The sequence below is a fragment of the Chlamydotis macqueenii genome, chromosome 2 (genome assembly GCF_036417535.1).
Source record: "Chlamydotis macqueenii isolate bChlMac1 chromosome 2, bChlMac1.mat, whole genome shotgun sequence".
Taxonomy (NCBI): domain Eukaryota; kingdom Metazoa; phylum Chordata; class Aves; order Otidiformes; family Otididae; genus Chlamydotis; species Chlamydotis macqueenii.
Window position 1 is genome coordinate 70034351 of NC_141557.1, and position 15571 is coordinate 70049921.

Here is a 15571-nt window from a genome sequence, read left to right on the forward strand (position 1 = left end):
CTTCCAACTTTCCCCACTAATTTTTTATTAGGACCTTAGCCAGAAATCTTGAAAATTAGTTTGCAAAGTAGAACAGTCAAAACTCAAAGTGGATTCTGCCCTTTTCCTTTAAAGGACACCCAACAGTATGTAAGGCACCTGCAACAGAATAGGAATGTTAAGCTACAGAAGAGCTGACATGAAAGAGCAAGGTTAAGACAGTAAAAACAGATCACTCCAAGCTGCTGGCTCTTGAAACATAGACACAAGTCAGAAGGAATTCTTCTACCGAGTCAAGTGACTGGGGAATAGGCACACACTGTGATCTGCAAAATCTAGCGTTATACGGAACCATGGAATAACATGCAAAAGAAATTAAAGAAAACCCTGCAGTCACAGAGCAGTATTCTTACCCCAAAGCTTGCTCTCCATTTGTGTGCTAACCATCTGTGATGAGTTGCAGATTTCTTAAATGCTAAGTTAAAAATTTATGATATTGAAAGGAAGTATTTATCTATACATTTTATTTCTGAGCCTTTAAAGGGTTTTCTCATCTCATTTTCCAACATGAGAGCTATGAATGGAATACTTGAAGAAAATCTTGAGATACAACTAAGCAGGCCAGTTCAGCACCAGCAGGAAAGTATCCTAACCTTTAACACACAAGAAAACAACACATAAAAGAGATTTTTTAAAATCAATCTATTATAATCATAGACAAATCAGAACATTTGTAAAACAGACTAATCAAAAAATTTAAAATAGCAAATTTTTCTAGCATGTTTCTGTGAACTAACATTTCATCTACTATATCAGAAAATTTTATGAGGTTAGGTATCTTCAGCAAAGCAAAAAAATTAGTTGTTAAAGGAAGAGAAAAAGATGTTGAAGGAGTAAAGAGTATTTGCAATTGGAAGAAAAGAAGATTCCCAAAGATACACTAAAGGAATATACTTTTTGTACACTAAGAGTATCTTCTTGAACAAATTTGACCAATTTAAGCATAGGAAAGATATGAATTTACAGATATAGACAGCAATAGAATCAATCAGGTGAAATTGTTTGAATTAATCTTGGAAAAAAGATGTTAAAAATTGCATACCTCTCATAAGGTAAAATACTGCTCCCTGCCAAGAACAAGATGACAATTCCATATTCTTCAGCGTTTTTCAAGTAACAGGACAGAGTTGAGAACAAATCTTCAACAACAGCCTGTCAGTGATGCTGTACCTGCCTATTCCAAAAGCCTCGGTTTGGGGATCATTCAGTCACCTCCCATTTGGAGAGAAAATCCAAGGCAGGAGAGCACACACAGAAGGCACTGAGAGCAGCTACCCGGAAAAGCAACCATGCAGTAATGTCTCGCCATCCCTTGTGAAGCTGCTACCTATTGCCAGCTACAGCACAGGCACAGATCTGAGGACCAAGGACATGCAGCAGGATGGACACCTGGGAGCTGCACGCCCTCTGCCTCTTACTCAGCGGGCAGGAATGACCCAGCCCTGCACACCTGCAGGCACAACATCCAAGCAGAGGCCAACTTGACAAGATAAGATGTGCTCTCAGCTGCAATGAGCATTCGTATGAGGATCTCTAGCTGGGTTTTTGTTGTTTCCCCTGTTTTCAGATTCCAGTCCCATTCTGTTTGGTTTGGTGACCCCTGGCACACCTCAGGCCAATCCACCAACACATGGGCTGTTCCAAAGAGGAGAGGGCTAGTTTTGGTTGTTATAGAGCAGTTATCTGCAACACACTCATTTATTGTCTTTTCATCTCTCTCTGCAATCTCTGTGGGTTATTTTGGCCACATACCCCAGCTATGTTGGAAGTACAAGGACAATCACAGAATTGCAATTCAGAGGAAAAATAATAGAAGATCCTGGCTCTCCAGGTTTTGTTGCTTTGTAATGTGAATTTATACTAAGCATTCTGGGATATTTGCTAATTCTCCAGATAGTATTATCGATACGATACTGTTTGGTCACTGAGAATATCTCTGCTTTGCTTTTTTATAGACTGTCACACATTCAACACAGGAGACTACTTTTCAGTCTGAAGTGGAGGGAGAAGTCTGCACAGCCGCTGATACACACCTTCCCTGTGAATGTAGTGACAGAGTTGAAAACAACCCTCTTCTCACAGAATCTTGCAATCGTACTTACAGCACAGCACTTCAATGTACTTCTCCCATCATCACTCTACTGCTGCCTCTGTAGAGAGGGAGACAGACCCCAGAACACGAATTGTTTAATCTGGCCCCAAAATCCACTTTTCACACATTCAAGAAAAAGCAAGACTTTTTTAAAAATCAGCATTTATAGACAACAGATTATGCTCCCTATTTCAAAGGGGCTGCTGAATGCTTTAGCTGGTCATTACTGTAAAAATATTCCACATCAAAAGCCACTGTATGGCTTTCTTGAAACCTTCTGCTCCATCACAGTGTGATAGCCTGACATTTCATTGCTTTATCTGCTTCCCAGTATGACAACTGCTGAATCTAAGAAATTGCTTGTGTGTCTGTTCATGCCTCCATTCAGCACTATGCCCACTCTCCTCTGCTCCCTCCTGCATTTAACAGTGTATGATAAAGAGACACATGGAAGGCATTAGGAAACATTTCTCCATTGCACTACTTTAGATTTGCCTTCCGTTTGCTTGCTTGGCATCAGGGAATTTTTCTCAAGGTCAGTTTTGCACAAGTAGCTATGTTAAGCTCTGTTCATACTGCTTCAGGACAGAGACACAATACTCAGGCAGGAGCTTTGGAGTGAGGATCACTGCATTAAGTAACAAGAGATTTTAATAGATGCCTTGAAAGTCTCTAAAGCCAGAGAAATGTAAAAGGTATACCATTTCAGTGTACATCTCCAACACAACCTGATGCCTTTTCCATTTCAAAGCAAGTTGTCTGGTTTAAGAGCATCAGTTCATGGAAGGGGTGGGAATCTACCATACTTCTGTGCTGATTTTTTCAGTAAACACAAAAGCAAACTGGTAAAAGCAAACTGGTACATCTGTTCATGAACACAATTACTGTGTTTTCTGTTCCAGCTCATCCTTGCCACATGGGAAGGAGGCTACAACTTGCAGTGCCAGAACCTCCACAGCGCAGGGGAGGCCGACATCCGGGTGAGAGAGAGCAGCAACTCAGCCCTCAGCATCCGCAGCAGTCCTTCCCTCTGCATCCCCGGTGCAACAATACTGGGTTCATGGAAATTATAAGGATGTTATCAATCAGTGACATTTTTAACATGAGGGTTTTAATGGCATCCTTGCCATAGAAAGTATGACAAGGGGCATTTTGAAAAGCTGTATATCAAGATCTGTGGCTAAAACAGTGTTGCCCTACTGTTAAAACAGAATATAGATCACTTAAGAAATTGGAAGAAAAATCAGTCACCTGAAATGTAACACTTGTTAGAAACTGATTTAAGCCCAACTCTAAACTTTGGAAAACTGCAGACATTGTGCTGCCTTGGCTTATCTCTAGTTTCAGCCCTTATTTCTGCATCACAGCAATTCTGTGTATTAACTCTGTCATTCCTCACTTTAGGCTGCTTTCCAGATAATGTTAGAGCTCAAGGGCAGAAAGATTGGTTAACTTCTATCATTTTCCCCAGTCTTCAAAATTTGTCTGTCTTTTGGCAAGGAAAAGGTCAGTTAAATACCTTTTCCGATCAACAATGTGGGAACTGTCTTTAACTGTCCTGGGACGTATCCTGAGCTCTGATAAAGTGTCTCAGCTCTAGAGGAGTGTCAAAGTCGGATTATTTAAAAAGAAGCAGCTTCCAGCAGAATCTGTTCATTGCCAAGAAAGTGTAAATGGTAGCACCCTTTTAAAAACCCACAAAAACACCCACATTACTATATCTGTGATGAAAAAAAAAGAACAATTAGAAAACCCTTAAAGTTTGTATTTTTAAAATTATATTTAGATAATTATATATTTATACAATCACATTAAAAATGATTTTTTTTTTCTAAACTGCTTCATTCAAAATGGGAATAAAATTGAAGCAAGAGCTTGTGCTCCTCCTTCAATGGGATACTAATGTCTTTTGGGAAGTTGCATACTGAGGGACTGATGAAGTACAGCAGTATTTGAACCCTTTTATGGACAGATACTGATCTTCTGCTCCTTTGTCCTTGCTTGTACAGGTAGCCAAGGTGCTGTGGTGGTATTATTTTTCCAAAGTAATTGAATTCATGGACACTATCTTCTTTGTACTGAGAAAGAAAAGCAGCCAGATCACCTTCCTTCACGTGTATCACCATGCCACTATGTTTAACATTTGGTGGTGTGTGCTGAACTGGATACCTTGTGGGCAAAGTAAGTCTGTGTTCACCTCATCACCTGGGGAATAAGTCACCTGTTGCTGGAGGAGAACCACATCACCATGCAAAGCAAGCATATCACTGGCAGCATCATTAACATTCAAAGCCTTTCAGAACTGCCAAACACCTGCAGATTGCAGTAAAATTAAAAGCATGGTTAAAGGTCCAGGGCAAAGTAATATCTGAGTATTAGGCCCTAGATTTTCCACTTAGCTGCCACAAGCCCTCATATTTACTTCTCTTTAAACCACTTTTAGACAGGATAACACTGCTGAGTAGTACACGAGAGTGATCACATGCAAGACCTACTCCAAAAGCAGATGTAGGAGGAAATCATGGCCCTAGTAAAGTCAGTGTCAATCATGACAAATGAACTCAATAGCATTTTTACGAGTTTGACTCCTGTATGCATCAATCTGACATTTAGCGAGATACTTTAATTACATAATTGCTAATTAAACTACTAGTTTGAGTTTGGTTTTGTTTTAAATGAGAATACATCTCATTCAAGTAGTAGAACTACTGGACAACCAGAACTAATAAACGCAGTCTTACATTTCACATTGAAATAGCAGAAGTAGCAGCATCCTTTGCCTTATTATGTTTTGGGTTCATTATATTTCGCAACAGCAATCTCTAAACGCTTTGGCTTGTAGGTGGATATTGCAATTGTCATCATCTCCTCTGTTGAGGTGGAGATGATGCACAGTGCCACAGACTGCTCACTTGGCATTTGTATACGAAGTCTAAACAGCAGAGAACTACTTCAGGTGTCTCACAACATACACACAACATACAGCCAGAGTCTTCCTGTGGCATTGTCATCAGAGTTGAGAAGACAATCAGTTTTCTTACTTTGAGCCATTAAAGGGAGTCACCTCAATCCACTGTAATATTTTGTAAAGCAACTTGTTGTAGGTGTTTTTCATAACCAAAAGCAGAATTCACATTTGTTGGCACTTATGATGGACAGCGCAAAATCAAAGTAAATGACTGTTATAAGTAGAAGCAGAGATAAAGGATTTTGTAGAAATTACAAGTGATTCCTACAAAGGTGTAAACAGATTAGTGAGAGTTTGTGCTTTCTACTGTGTCTGAACATATTCCCCATGCTTCGCACTAACTTTGCACTATTATGATTAACGGAGTGGAAAAACCAGTAGCCAAGTAATTAATCAGTAATCAGCATCTCTTCACATCACTAATGTCTTTAGCAAAGGATAAACACAGAGGGAAGACTTACCTTATGCAGGAGACATTGCTAACAATTATATCTTCTCTCACTTTTTAGCAATTGGCATATAAAGTTTCCCTTGTTGTACTTTTACAGGTTTCTTTGGACCCACTTTGAATAGCTTTATCCACGTGCTCATGTATTCTTACTACGGACTGTCAGTCATCCCTTCTATGCGCAAGTATCTGTGGTGGAAGAAGTACCTCACTCAGGCACAACTGGTACGTATCCATCTTAATGTCATTTTTGATAACCAGAAATCCTTCAAAATGACAGAGTTGAATGATAGATAAGTATTGTCATTTGCAGAATTAAACCAGTTAGAATACAAATATAACAAAGCTCTCATACAGAATAAGTCACTAGTGCAGCCTGGTATAAATAAAGGAAACTATGCTCAGAAATATTTTCTACAATACAGTAGAAACTCTACAGGCCCACGGAGGAGCAGAGATCCACCTGCAGCCCTTGGAGGACCCCGTGCCAGGGCAGGTGGTTGCCAAGGAGGCTGTGACCCCATGGGAAGCCTGAGCTGGAGCAGGCTTCTGGCAGGAGCTGTGGCCCTGTGGAGAGAGAAGCCCGTGCTGGGGCAGGTTTGCTGGCAGGAATTGTGACCTCACAGGGGACCCACACTGGAGCAGCCTGTTCCTGATGGACTGCACCCTGTGGAAGGGACCCATGCGGGAGCAGTTCATGAAGAACTGCAGCCCGTGGGAAGGACACACATTGGAAAAGCTGATGAAGGACTGTCTCCCATGGGAGGGACCCCACACTGGAGCAGGGGAAAGAATGTGATGAGGAAGAAGCGGCAGAGCCAAAGCAATGTGCAACTGCCATTTCCCATTCCCCTGCACCTCTTGGGGCAAGAAAGTAGAAGAGTCAGAAGTGAAGTTGAGCCTGGGAAGAAACACAGGCTTAGGGGAAGGTGGTTTCAGTTTTGTTTTATTTCTCACTATCCTTCTCTGTTATTAATGGGCAATAAATTAAATTAATCTTCCTAAAGTCTAGCCTGTTTTGCCTTTGATGGATATTGGTAAGTTTTACCAATTACCTTCCCTGCCCTTATCTCCACCCATGAGTTTTTTCATCTTATTTTCTCCCTCTGCTCTACTGAGGAGAGAAGTGAGAGAGCAGCTGGGTGGGTATCTAGCAGCCAACCAAGATTAACCCACCACACCACGGTACAACTAACAAAATGATGTAAACGAACTCTTAGACAAGACAGAAGTTGTCTGTCTTCTAAAAGTCTACTCCAACAGTTGCCGTACCACATCAAAAGCTTCTATCAATAAGATTATAAGGCTTGACGGAAATTAAAGTTCCCTTCACCTTTTTATCTTAGGGCCTGTTCATATTATTTGGGATTCAAATGTTTGCAGCAAACTTAAAAATGCCTGTGTAGAAACGCATTTAGCAAATGCTGCTTCTCTGAGCTGAGATCATCCCTGCAGTTGAAATATGCTACCCTGTTTGAAATGCACCCCAGCACACTGGATTGAGGGCACGCTCAGCAGCCTGGGAACAATCAGATGCACCAACGTGGGCTGTGGTTCACAGTCCTAAATACAGAGTCTTCTGCAATTCCTTCTCCATCTCATTTTTGCTTCATTTGTCCCCATCTTAACTCCATTAAGCCTACCTGAATGTCTCCTCAGACCTGGGATTTCCATTTTCTGTTCAGACATTCTAAAGCTATTGCCTGGAGAATTTCAGAGTTTTCTCAAGTTTCTGCCCAGTAATAGAGACAATGCTGTACCTGGCATGACACAATCTGGAAGACAAAACAACCCATACCTAAAAAAAAAAAAAAAAAAGGCAAGCTTTCATTTTGCCAGATAGATTTATAAACTTGTAATTTTTAGAAATCTCTGACCACTTATGTTTTAAATTTCTTAAGAGCACCATTTTAACTTAACCCTCACAATACATTCACAGGTTCAGAACAGGACAGTTATCAAGAGTACTCAAACTTTCAAAGAGCAGGACCAGGTGACATTGTTATATCTGATTTAGCTAGCACCAACCCTTGCTTACCAAATACACTGATCTTTCCTCCCCAGATCCAGTTTCTCCTCACTATTGTGCACACACTCAGCGCAGCTGTGAAGCCATGTGGATTCCCATTTGGCTGCCTCATGTTCCAGTCCTCCTATATGGCCACACTGGTCGTTCTCTTCATAAACTTCTACATTAAGGTAAGCAGTCTTCCAAGAGCTGTCTGACAAGGGTGAGGGAAAAAAATAACCTTTTGCACAGCAGTCTTGATGAACTCTCAGGTACAACAAGCATCACTACCTAAAATACGTTTGTATTAAAACATGTATGTCATGTCAGTTAAGAATGACCGATGCAGTAGCATCTGCAAGAAATAGATATTCAGCAGTGGTGACCTCCCCGTCGCAGCTCAGCTCTTCCATATGCAGTGAAGTGCAGTCCTGTACCAGGGCTCAATTCTGTACTCATATAGCAAGTACTGCATTCAGGACTGAATTTGCTCTGTTGGGCAACTTCTTGAGTTTTCCTTCCTCCTGGAAAAAAACAAACAAACAAACAGCTCTGTCTTTGCATTGTTTACTTCACCCTTTTTTAGCAGAGACTGCTCCAGCCTGCCTGCATACGTAGAGCTTCTAGTGAAAAGGGCTTAAAAATCTCTGTTGACATCACGAAGTATTACAGTAATACTAGTAAGGTAATATCACCCACAGCAGCGAAAATAATACAGTTCCCTTAACACAGCCTGAAGCAAATACAAACCTCTGCATCATCAAACTCCAGGCAGCTCCATTTTACAGTTAACCGTAAGTAGTTAACCATGCAGCTCAAGGGAAGCAAGTCGGCTTCCTCGGGGCCCAGCTTAAGTGCCTCTATGCTAACGCAGGTAGCACGGGCAACAAACAAGAAGAGTTAGAGATGTGTGTTCGCCTGCAGGGCTACGACCTTGTTGGCATCACGGAGACCTGGTGGGAGGGCTCCTCTGACCGGGGAGTTGGAATGGAGGGATATAGGCTCTTTAGGAAGGACAGGCAGGGGAGATGAGGAGGGGATGTCCCCCTTTATATCAATGAACAGCTGGAGCGCATAGAGCTCTGCCTGGGGATGGATGAGGAGCTGACAGAGCTTATGGGTCATGATTAAAGAGAAGGCAAGGACAGGTAATATTGCCGTGGCTGTCTGCTACAGGCCACCTGACCAGGAGGACCAAGCAGATGAGGCCCTCTACAGGCAGACAGGAGAACCCTCATGGTCACAAGCCCGGGTCCTCATGGAGGACTTCAACCACCCCAACATCTGTTGGAAGGACAACACGGCAGGGCATAAGCAATCCAGGAGGTTCCTGGAACGTGTGGATGACAACTTCCTCCTGCAAGTGATAGAGGAGCCAACGAGGAGAGGTGCAATGCTGGACCTTGTTCTCACCAACAAGGAGGGGGCTGGGGGGGAATGTGGAGCTCAAGGGCAGCCTTGGCTGCAGCGACTGTGAGGTGCTGGAGTTCAAGATCCTTAGGGCAGTGAGGAGGGTGCACAGCAAGCTCTCTACCCTGGACTTTAGGAGAACAGACTTTGGCTTCTTCAGGGATCTGCTGGGCGAAGTACCATGAGATCAAGCCCTGGGAGGAAGAAGGGCCCAGGAAAGCTGGTTAATATTCCAGGAGCACCTCCAAGCTCAAGAGCAATGCATCCTGACAAAGAGGAACTTGGTCAAAAATGCCAAATGGCCCACATGGACGAAAAAGGAGCTCCTGCACCAACTAAAACACAAAAAGGAAACCTATAGAGGGTGGAAGCGAAGACAGGTAGCCTGGCAAGATTACAGAGAGGTTGTCCGGGCAGCCAGCGATCAGGTAAGGAAGGGTAAAGCCCTGACAGAATTAAATCTGTCCAGGGATATCAAGGGCAACAAGAAAAGCTTCTTTAGGTGTATTGGGGATAAAAGGAAGACAGGGAGAATGCGGGCCCTCTACAGAAGGAAATGGAAGACCTGGTTACCAGGGACATGGAGAAGGCTCAGGCACTCAATTACTTTTTTGCCTCAGCCTTCACTGGCAAGGGCTCCAGCCACATCGCCCAAGTTGCAGAAGGCAAAAGCAGGGACTGGGAGAATGAAGAACTGCCTACTGTAGCAGAAGAACAGGTTCAGGATCATCTGAGGAACCTGAAGGTGCACAAGTCCATGGGACCCAATGAGATACATCCATGAGTCCTAAGAGAACCGGCAGATGAAGTTGTCAAGCTGCTGTCCATCATATTTGAGAAGTCCTGGCAGTCTGGTGAGGTTCCCCCCAACTCGAAAAAGGGAAACATAACCCCCATTTTTAAAAAGGGAAAAAATAAAGACCCAGGGAACTGTAGGCTGGTCAGTCTCACCTCTGTGCCTGGCAAGGTCATGGAACAGATTCTACTGGAAACCATGCTAAGGCACATGGAAAATAAGGAGAAGATTGGTGACAGCCAACATGGCTTCACTAAGGGCAGATCGTGCCTGACGAATTTGGTGTCCTTCTATGACAGGGTTACAGCATCAGTGGACAAGGGACAAGCAACTGACGTCATCTGTCTGGACTTGTGCAAAGCATTAGACACTGTTCCACATTACATCCTTCCCTCTAAACTGGAGAGGCATGGATTTGACAGACGGACCACTTGGTGGATAAGGAATTGGCTGGATAGCTGCATTCAAAGAGTTGCTGTCAACAGCTCTATGTCCAAGAGGAGACAAGCGACAAGCGGTGTTCCTCAGGGATCGGTATTGGGCCCAGCCTTGTTCAACATCTTTGTTGGTAACATGGACAGTGGGATTGAGTGTACCTTCAGCAAGTTCACAGACAACACCAAACTGTGTGGTGCGGTCAACACCCTGGAGGGGAGGGATGCCATCCGGAGGGACCTTGACAGGCTGGAGAGGTGGGCCCATGCCAACCGCATGAAGTTCAACCAGGCAAAGTGCAAGGTCCTGCACCTGGGTTGGGGCAACCCCAAGAACAAATACAGGCTGGGTAGAGAATGGATTGAGAGCAGCCATTAGGAGAAGGACTTGGGAGTGCTGGTCAATGAGAAGCTCAACATGAGCTGGCAATGTGCCCTTGCAGCCCAAAAAACCAACTGCATCCTGGGCTGCATCAAAAGAAGTACGGCCAGCAGGTTGAGGGAGGTGATTCTCCCCCTCTGCTCTGCTCTCGTGAGACCCAACCTGGAGTACTGCATGCAGCTCAGGGGTCCCCAGCATAAGAAGGATGTGGACCTGTTGGAGCAAGTCCAGAGGAGGCCACGAAGATGATCAGAGGGCTGGAGCACGTCTCCTGTGAGAACAGGCTGAGAGAGCTGGGGCTGTTCAGCCTGGAGAAGAGAAGGCTCCAGGGAAACCTTATAGCAGCCTTTCAGTACCTAAAAGGGGCCTACAGGAAAACTAAGGAGAAACTTTTTAGCAGGTCTTTTTGTGATAGGACAAGGCATAATGATTTTAAAACAGAAGGAAGCAGATTCAGACTGGATATCAGGAAAAAGTTATTTACAATGAGGGTGGTAGAACACTGGCACAGGTTGCCCAGAGAGGTGATGGATACCCCTTCGCTAGAAACATTCAAGGCCAGGATGGACTGGGCCCTGAGCAGTTAAGATGTCCCTGCTTCTTGCAGGGGGGTTGAACTAGATGACCTTTGAAGATCACTTCCAACCCTAACTATTCTATGATATTTAGTGTCTGTAAACACTAGAAGAGCCAAATATTTACTTTGGATTTTGTTTTTATAGACATACCAGAAAGCACCTTCAGGAACAGCTATAAAGGAAACCCCTGTCACAACAGAAATTAGGAACGGTTTCCATAAGGACTACTTTGCTGCTGCCAATGGATTCCTGAACAATAAGAAAGCACAATAAGTATAGCATTTCTTGTGTTGCTTTTTTTTTAAAAAAAAAAAAGGAAGAAAAAAGACTGAATTACAAACTCTAGCTTAAAACCCATTTGATTACATTTATCAGTTCTTTGTACCAGGCACTTACTAATGTACTGCTATTTAGATTTTAACAAAATGTGTAGAATTGTCCTGTCAAAGATCATCATCAGAACATGAAGGCCAAGATCTTTCTCATATGAAAAAGAAAAACTTTCTGATCTCTAATGCTGACACAAAAACGCCTTATAAAACACTTGATGGATAAATCCATCAATGCCTTCAAAAGGTTAGGACTCTGTTCAGACTAACGCGGTGAGCAGTTTCTGTGCGTGCAAGAGGTCTTGACATAAGGCTTTGCAGTGCACCCAACACATTCAGCTAAACTGTGGCCAAGGCCAGGAAAAGGAAATGTAAGGCAAGGGGGGTGGGGGTGAAGGCATGTGAATCATGTTTTCCATCACTATACTCCTCTCTGCTTCTTCCCAGCTGTTCCCCAAAGCACAGTCCCTCCTGTGGGCACCAGCAAGGTGCAGCTGTCCCTTTGGTCCTGTGGGAGCCTTGGGAAAGGACCTAACAGAGAGCAGAGCCCAAGTGCACCATCCCAGAGTTTGCAGAGAGATATGCACTGTGCTCACTTACATGTGTGCAACCTGGCTCAAACACCATGAAGGCTGGTGGGAGCTCGTTATTTCAGAGGCCTGGACTGGTAGCACCTGCGGCTGCCCAGTATGGCATTTAAAATACATGATATTACATGACGATACGGGGTTTTTTGAGCTCTAGTCAGAGTAAAGCAAGTCACTTCCGATGTGATAAATTAATAGACTTCTGAGTAAATGGATTTTGAAAGAAAAGGGAGCTCAGCAACTTAATGAAGATAAATCCTTTGAGCATAAACCTGAACAAAGTTAATTCTATACAAACACTGCTAATCTGAAGCAAACTGACATGACAAATATTAATAGACTGGAAGACGCAGAAAATCTTAAAAGTTAATTCAGCAGTGAGCAAAGTACCTTGTATGGTAATTTCTGTGCTAGGTGGCCCTTACTCAGACCAGTCTCTGACTAGAGGAACAGGTGGGTCTGAGGCAACATCCTCTGTAGGGAAAGCAAGGAGATATTTGCTGTCTGCAACTGTAAAGGTTTGTGTCTCACAATAGCCAGTCACCATCTTCTCTGCTTCGGTTAGCTGCATTTACCTCCCACTTAAATGATTAGAAGTGAAGAGTACCCAAGATTAGCTTTGGGGATCTGCCCCTCGCCCTTTTCTCATCTACTGCACTTCAAAATCTCTACTAAAAGTGGACACAGCCTTTTTTTCTCTCTGTTCTTCACAGTGAAGTAGTTATGGTCTCTTCCAGTCTCGTGTATAAATTCTCTCAACAAAAACACCTTTCAGAATCACCTCAGCCCAGCAAGCCCGTGGACCGAATGAGTCCTAGAAAGGGACTGTGTCATCTCCCTCCTGTCACCCCACAGGGGTCTCAGAGCAGGAAGGGGACAAACCATATGCTCAGCCAGCACAGAGAGACCAAGCAGCTACAGAGGGCCCACATGGAGAGGAGGCTGTCCCAAATCCTGTTCCTCCAATTCTTCTCCACCTCCCGGGGTCAGTTATCCTTTCATAGATGGGTCCATCATCAGGGAGTCTTGGAGATTGCAGGAGCAAGGGCAAGAAGGTTTGTCCCAGGGAGCGATGTGGGTGCAGGGCAGTGACTCCAGCTGGGAGCAGCCTGAGAGGCTGCAGCCGCAAGGGCTCGTGGATAGGTTGAGGACGTAGTACAGGATAGGGGAACAACAGGTGGTTTTGTCCAGCAAAAGCAAGACGAGAAAGTGGCATGGAGAAGGGTGTCTCACGGTTGGAGTTTGGTTCAAATTTGTGCTTGAAAGTCCCATTGGATCCCATCTGTCCCCACCTAGTTCCTGCTCCATTACAAAGTGAACAAAACCTTTCTGCTCCAGCAGAAAACCGAAACGCCCATAACGCTGCAGCACAGGCAGTACATTTGAGCAGCCTGGCTGATAAGCTGCAGCATCATGAACTGGGTAACTAAAGTAGCTGCAATATTCAAACACTTTTGGCAAGATAGCACACAAGGCAACTAGCCAAACCATTCGTCTAAGGCAGGCAACAAAACAGTTGTGTGGTCCAGCATGGATTTTAGGCTGAGTGGAGTCCATAACCTTTTGATGGCAAAGCATGCATTTGACTATCAAGGTGGACAATGTCAGCATGCTAAGTGTTAAGTTTACTAGAGCAATCAACCCCACAGATATTGTCTTTTGTTGAAACCTCATTCAAAAGAAGAAGAATTAAATAAATGCCTTACTTGAAACTCAAAGGGCTGGGGGGGTGTAGGGGCGGGGGGAAGTGCAAGAACCAAGATGGTCACCTTGCAGATTCAGACTGGCCAGAAAGGCTGGAATCAGATCTGTCTGGCTGGAATCAGATTCTTCAGATCTGTCTTAACATCTTCATGATGCATTTTTGAAGAAAGAGAAGCGTTGACTTTTTAAACTGATTTTCCTGTAATACATAACACTGTAAATAAACAAATTTTACTATCAGGCTGTCTCCACTCCCCTTTATTTAAGGCATCAAATTGCTAGGAAGTGGCTATGTGAGACCACTTTTGTTGTGAAACTTTTTCAGAAAGCTCTTAGGACGTTCACATCAGACTGAGAAACAACTTTACACGCCAACTCCATGCACACCAATGTAAAGCTCCCCTGTGTTTTCTGCACAACTGCTGTCTGTGCTCTGCCCTCATCATTGACTGGGCAGGTGGTATTTCTGCATATCATGTTTACACACATACATAAGAATTAGATTGATAGGAAACTGTTTTCTACAGTGTCTATACACAGCATTTTTGTTTCCTACTTGAGATACCTTTCTTTGGTAGACTGAACATCCCATGATGTTGGGATTTGGGAATTCTACCTAAAAAAAAAAAAAACAACAAAAAAAAAAACAAAAAAAAAAAACCCCAAAACATCAGTCAACACAGCCTAGAAAGAAACATGTGAATTTACAGTAAATCCCATCCAGATTTGGCACCTATGAGAGGCTTTTAATTGACATACATCATCTGGAAGGTGGGAGATACAGATTTTACTTTATTCCACCAAAAAAGAGAATAGAAATCAGGTTTCTCCACATGACATATCAGTGCGCTAATCACTCAGGCAGCAAGAAAAATAAAAGCCGCATACAGGAACTTTCCCCTTCACAATCACAATCCCACAGAAAAAGTGTTTCTGGATTGAACTGTTCAGCTTGCCAATAACTTGCAGTCTGTCAGAGGCAGAAATCACGAGCAAAGGAATCCTTGATACCTGGCTCCAGCCACTAAGGGAAACCTTAAGATACTGAAATGGACAGCGTTAAAGCAGAGACACTCCATGGTTACAACGCTTACTCTCAAATATCGCTTTATGTGTCAAACCTCAGAAAAAAGAATTTCAAACTTACCTAGAGCAGTTCTGAGTGCTGCTGTAAAGCACTGTGCTGGATGGTACCACGCAGAGATGGTGTCTAGCACCACGGATGGAAAAAGTTGCTGGTGTACTTGGAAAGAGGTAAGAGCCGTGACAGCTGATAATGAGGATCCAGTCTGAAAGCTGCTCCCACCAACATAGAGGCTGAGAAGGGATTCTGGCAACTACATGTTCATGGGGCACTTCAAGCTATATTCATGGCAAGCAGTAATCTCTCTGTATTTGACTTCTTTGCAAGGATTGCCAGTTCTTAAGTAGTTTAGAAGGAAATTCCACATTCTATCAATAGAAAGTGAAGTTTGTCAGGAGTATTTTCACTTGATAACATGCTTAGACCACTCCAGGGGAATGGGAGAGGAGGCAGCACCTCATCCAACCCAACAGGTAAAATCACAACTGAACAACACCTGCCTTCACTAAGAAACATTTGTTGTATGGGAAAAAAAAAAACCACACACCACAAAAACACATTTTGTTTTACCAAGCTCATCTTCTGGCAATACTCCAAACACGAGAGCAATACCAACTGCCTTTTTAACATGCTTTCAGGCATTGCCTTTCCTCTGAATGGACACAAGAGCTTTATGCTGCCAGCAGCACCTCTGTCCTACAGAGCACCCAAG

The 15571-nt window shown here is 43.5% G+C and overlaps 1 protein-coding gene across 1 annotated transcript in view; it reads left to right on the forward strand.

The window, feature by feature from the left end:
• The window catches only part of ELOVL2 (ELOVL fatty acid elongase 2), a 57730-nt gene extending 43715 nt beyond the window's left edge, over positions 1-14015 (forward strand). The window contains exons 4-8 of the mRNA XM_086740225.1: positions 3034-3111; positions 4141-4312; positions 5648-5772; positions 7612-7746; positions 11300-14015. Coding sequence (XP_086596351.1) covers positions 3034-3111; positions 4141-4312; positions 5648-5772; positions 7612-7746; positions 11300-11428 — 639 coding nt within the window. The 3' untranslated portion in view covers positions 11429-14015. The remainder of the gene's footprint in view (positions 1-3033; positions 3112-4140; positions 4313-5647; positions 5773-7611; positions 7747-11299) is intronic.
• The last annotated feature ends 1556 nt before the right edge of the window (positions 14016-15571 follow it).